This window comes from Mytilus galloprovincialis, chromosome 4 (assembly GCF_965363235.1).
Source record: "Mytilus galloprovincialis chromosome 4, xbMytGall1.hap1.1, whole genome shotgun sequence".
Lineage (NCBI taxonomy): Eukaryota > Metazoa > Mollusca > Bivalvia > Mytilida > Mytilidae > Mytilus > Mytilus galloprovincialis.
In genome coordinates, this window is record NC_134841.1 from 4,181,181 (window position 1) to 4,186,357 (window position 5,177).

Here is a 5,177-nt window from a genome sequence, read left to right on the forward strand (position 1 = left end):
ATGCTGATATTTCTGATTAATTTACACAAATTTTTCAATACCCGAATATTTTTGAAATAAATAAAGTGCCGAATTTCAAAACATTTACTCGGCTTACATAGTATATAACGCTTGAAGTATATTATATGCCATTCCCTTGCAAAGACGAAAAGTACCAATGATAAACGGCATATGCTGAACCTTCAACAAATCAGATAATTTCAAATACGTACCCTGTAGATACTAGTGTCAAATATAGGAACTTTACAAAATCGGCAATAATGTGAAAATGGCGTTTCATGCAAAATATTTAATGAATCGAAACAATCAAACTAAAATTTTCGGCTGATTTGGATACTCAGAATCAAACATGTACCGGATCAGGACACTCGTATTCAAACGTGTACCGGATCAGGATACTCGTATTCAAACGTGTACCGGATCAGGACACTCAGAAGCAAACGTGTACCGGATCAGGATACTCGTATTCAAACGTGTACCGGATCAGGACACTCAGAAGCAAACGTGTACCGGATCAGGATACTCGTATTCAAACGTCTGTTTTGACGGATAAGGAATTATACAATGAAGAAAAATGAAAGGTTTCAGTTTAACTAAAAACGTAGTGTGTATTCATTTAAGAAACAAAACTATAATATACATAGATTTGATTTAATTTTCTTTAATACATAGTTCTTCTTGCATTAAAATACAAAGATAAACACTGAAAAGAAGTAACAACTGACACGGCCTTATCTTTTATTGAGGTCATTGAAATCGTGATCTATACCACTGGACAATTGTTATCTCTACTACAAAACTATTTCCGCTATGGTCAGTTCTACATTAGTCCTGTAAATTTTCGACTCAAGGTAAAATAACGCGCAAAATTTGATAATGTTTTTTTATTAAACATCTTGCATTGTTAAGTAAATAATCTATTGATAATAGTATTAATATAACAGGATAATTAAATTAAATCGTAATTTGAAATACCACAAAAATCTTGCGATTAAAGTAAGCAGTTATATCAACGTAAATGTTTACAAGATGTTGACTTGTTATTTATTCAGAAATGAAAATGCTAGTACATATTACTCTAGCATTGTCAGTTGTTGGAACAGTGCTTTGCCGACCCAATTATCGAGATGGAATACCTAATGGTTATAGTGTACCAAATATGTGTGGAACCTCCGCTTTTTGGGATCCAGTAGGTCATATGAACCCTTTCCATCACACGAAGAGCCAAAATCCATTTGGAGCTGTAAGTAGACTATTTGTTAAATATTTCGCAGTGGTGACTTGCCATGGCTTTGTTTGGACTTGTTTGTTTGCTTATTGGCCTTGAATGTTTGTCCCTAATATTTTATTAACTTTGCATTTGCATTCAGATATCGCAGATCGAATTTATTCGTTTATAGTGTCTTAATGTACGTTTTTTGATTGAATTAAGCCTGCTAATTGATATTTTACCGTGTGTTTTTCTATGTTGTGATGTTATGCTATTGTGACAGAAAAAGGGAGAAGGTTTGGATCCATTTAAACAATTAATCCTGCTGCAAATGTTTGCACCTGTCCTAAGTCAGGAATCTGATGTGCAGTAGTTTTCGTTTGTTAATGAAATTTTACGTGTTTCTCGTTTTTCGTTTTTTTAAAAAATTTTATATGGATTAGACCGTTGTTTTTTCCATTTGAATGGTTTTACATTTAGTAATTTTGGGCCCTTTATAGCTTGTTGTTCGGTGTGAGCCAAGGCTCCGTGTTGAAGGCCGTACATTAACCTATTATGGTTTACTTTTTTTTTTAATTGTTATTTAGATGGAGAGTTGTCTCATTAGCACTCACACCACATCTTCCTATATATATTTGTTAATTCGGGAGGAAACGGAGTTTAATGTGCAACTGGTTGAAATGTCATTTTTTTTTACAATTTGATTTTGCACATACAGTATGAATCTAACACTATCTATTTTATGTGTTTGTTTTGTATTAACCTTGTACAGGAACGCTCCAAAACCAAACAATTAAATTCAAGGGACCTTTAAACTAATATATATATATATATATAAATCCATTTATTGTGACCTTTCCCTGAGGTAGTTGGAACCGTGGTTTCATAGAATAGGTTTTGCTTTGTTTATATTGAATATCTTTTACATATTATTCAGAATATGCCAAAATAGATGGACAACATAAATGATATACATTAGGGGTGAACGGCTTACGTTAATGGATTGATTGGAAGTAGTACGACCGCTCAGACTTCTCGGCTATCAATCCCCTAGCAGGACGATTTAGAGCTTACTTTATGTATGACAACTGTTAAAAAATTGCTGTTGTCCTCTATATATTTTCTAGATTTTATTTGACTAGCGTCTCATTGACGTATAAAATATATCCATTGATTTATACAAACAATAAAGTATAAAGCGCAACACATTATTCCAACATTTTAGGTAGCTCTATCTGTAAACCCAGATTTTTCTTGTTGATCAAGTATATGATAGTTATAATATTGTCAAAAATATGTTTTTCTCATACATTTTATTCTCGGTTTAAATATATTTCGCTCGATCACTTGTTTTTCACTTGTCCTAGGTCAGGACTCTGATGTTCAGTAGTTGTCGTTTGTTGATGTGGTTCATTGGGGTTTCTGGTTTTGCGTTTTTTTTATATAGATAAGACCGTTGGTTTTCCCGTTTGAGTGGGTTTACACTAGTTATTTTATAGCTTGCTGTTCGGTGTGAGCCAAGGCACCGTGTTGAAGACCGTAATATAATAATTAATTTTTATAAATTGTGACTTGGATGGCAAGTTGTCTTATCGTCACTCATACCACATCTTCTTATATCTATTAGCATATTGTCATTTTATTTAAAGATTTCTTGCTAAAGATTTGGCACAAATGCATTGTTCAGCAATATTGTTTCTCGTTTTCGTAATTTCCATATAATAAATGAATATTTGTATAAATCTACAACGATATATGTTTTTTTAACAATCCAAAGAAGAATTTATCCATCAACGTAACTTCATTCTAAAAACATCGAAGAAACCTTTCAAATTGGTAATTATAATGTTTTCCATTAATGTCTTAATTTGCAGGCCTATAGTGCGTCTGGAAGATCATGGTTAGCTATTTGTAATGAGGATTCTGACAGGGATGGCAAAACAAATGGTGAGGAACTGGGAGACCCCAACTGTGTATGGAGACCTGGTCAGACACCTGACGGTAACGCAATTGGACATCCAGGTATGTTTCTTCTCATAAAAAAAACTATGTAAAAAGGCATGTTACGTCGATTTTATTCTAAGTGTTACACGCATATGTACTTTTTCTTTTGCTCAATCGTTAAGCGAGTAATTTTTATTAGTCATTGAAAAAGTAACCGAGTTCAATGCTCTATTTGTTCATTTTGATAAATTATTTCTCACTTATGTATGCCTCTTCACGTTTTTCTTTCCTACTTATTACCGACTCATAGTTAACCGCAAGTTTCTCTGTATAACTCGTGACAATTCACTGTCACTTTTACTGACCCACGAAACTTGATTAACTTTAAATTGACCCCGGTTTAGCTTTTCCTTAAATAACCCTAACAATATCAGTAAGTACCAACATCCCATGCACTCGGAAGTCACGTGCAACAAAACATTTCTATCTGTAAACTCGCAGTAATACTCGAATGAATCTTAACGATGCTTTCTTTTCGCTTCATTACGGTAAGTTACGATTAGTTTTGTTTATATACGGATTAAAAACTGCATATTACGAGTTCTTACGTGTTGCTGACGATTGTTTTTGGGTCGTCGTAACAGTCATTAACAAAAGACTTTTTAGAGTTACTATAATGCCAGCACTAGACCTCAATCAAACTGATTGAAAGTTTATTTTTTCATCATATTCATGAACATCAACCAGAATTCTTCCCGTTAGGGATTAAGTATCATGCTATCATAAATTATACTGTAATATCTAACACGCATGACGTGTGACATCCACTGGTTTTGTATTTAAGTTTTTAACCCGATTCAGAGAGTATATCAAAATCAATTCCAAAAAAATACCAACTGTAATAAACACCACAAAGTCTTTTGCACCAGATGCGCATTTTGACTATCAATTTCTCTTCAGTGATGTTTGAGTTAAATATATTTGAAAATCAAACGCTTATCTAAATATGAAGAGCTATAAACCACAAATGACCAAAAAGTATAGCAAAAGCTGGGCAAGAATCAGAGAATTGCATAAGGGAGATACATTCCTATATATTTTTTAATATTTTTCAAAATTTTGTTTCAGCCAATCTTAATACCACTCAATCCGTATGTTCATGCTTATAACAAGACAACAGTTTTGTAACTAATCTACTTGTACATACATGTAAGAAGGTTCGGTTAGCCCTTGACGTGAATGACGTCCAATTAGTTATTCGTAGTCACCAGTGATCACTTGTAGCCGCGGATTTTCCTGTAAACACATTAAGATAACTCGGTAGAGTCCTGATCAAACCGCCAAAAGCTCCTAATTACAACTCTGAAATCGGTCGCAAAACGGCAAAATCTTAAGAATCCATGAATTTGTACGATCCGTAAGAAACGTTCATTTTATACATGCGAAGGGATTTTTTTTAGCACTTTAACCTACTTTTATAACATACACTTGTTATCGTCAACATGTTATTCAATTTTAATTAATTTGTGTCTATTGCAGGTATATGTGAACCAGTTGGAAGTCAGATATGTTCATTGCAAAACTTTAGATGCGACTGTCTTGAACATTGTTAACTGTGATTTTCACTGTATATCCAATGCAGTTGTAACATTTATTCTCAATAAATTTGTGATTTAAAACTTTGATTATATCTAGACCTATATATAAAATATATTAACAAAACTACCGAACTCCGAGGAAAATTCAAATGGAAATAAAGGCAACAGTAGTATACCGCTGTTCAAAACTCATAAATCTATGGACAAAAAACAAAATCGGGGTAACAAACTAAAACTGAGGGAAACGCATTAAATATTAGAGGGGAACAACGACACAACATTAAAATGTAACACACACAGCAACGGACTAAGCATTAGACAAAATCCGATGAGAATAACCAATATAACATCAAAACCAAATACATGAATTTGGGATAGAGAAGTACGGAAAGTCGGTAATCAAATGGCAAAATTGAGAGATCATT

The 5,177-nt window shown here is 33.2% G+C and overlaps 1 protein-coding gene across 1 annotated transcript; it reads left to right on the forward strand.

Moving 5' to 3' along the window:
- The first annotated feature begins 837 nt into the window (after window positions 1–837).
- Window positions 838–4,833, forward strand: LOC143071164 (temptin-like). Its single transcript, XM_076245304.1, has 4 exons — window positions 838–851; window positions 1,053–1,243; window positions 3,085–3,232; window positions 4,694–4,833. Exons 2-4 carry the CDS (start codon window positions 1,055–1,057, stop codon window positions 4,765–4,767), a joined length of 411 nt encoding a protein of 136 aa, XP_076101419.1. The 5' UTR covers window positions 838–851; window positions 1,053–1,054; the 3' UTR covers window positions 4,768–4,833.
- Window positions 4,834–5,177: the final 344 nt, after the last annotated feature.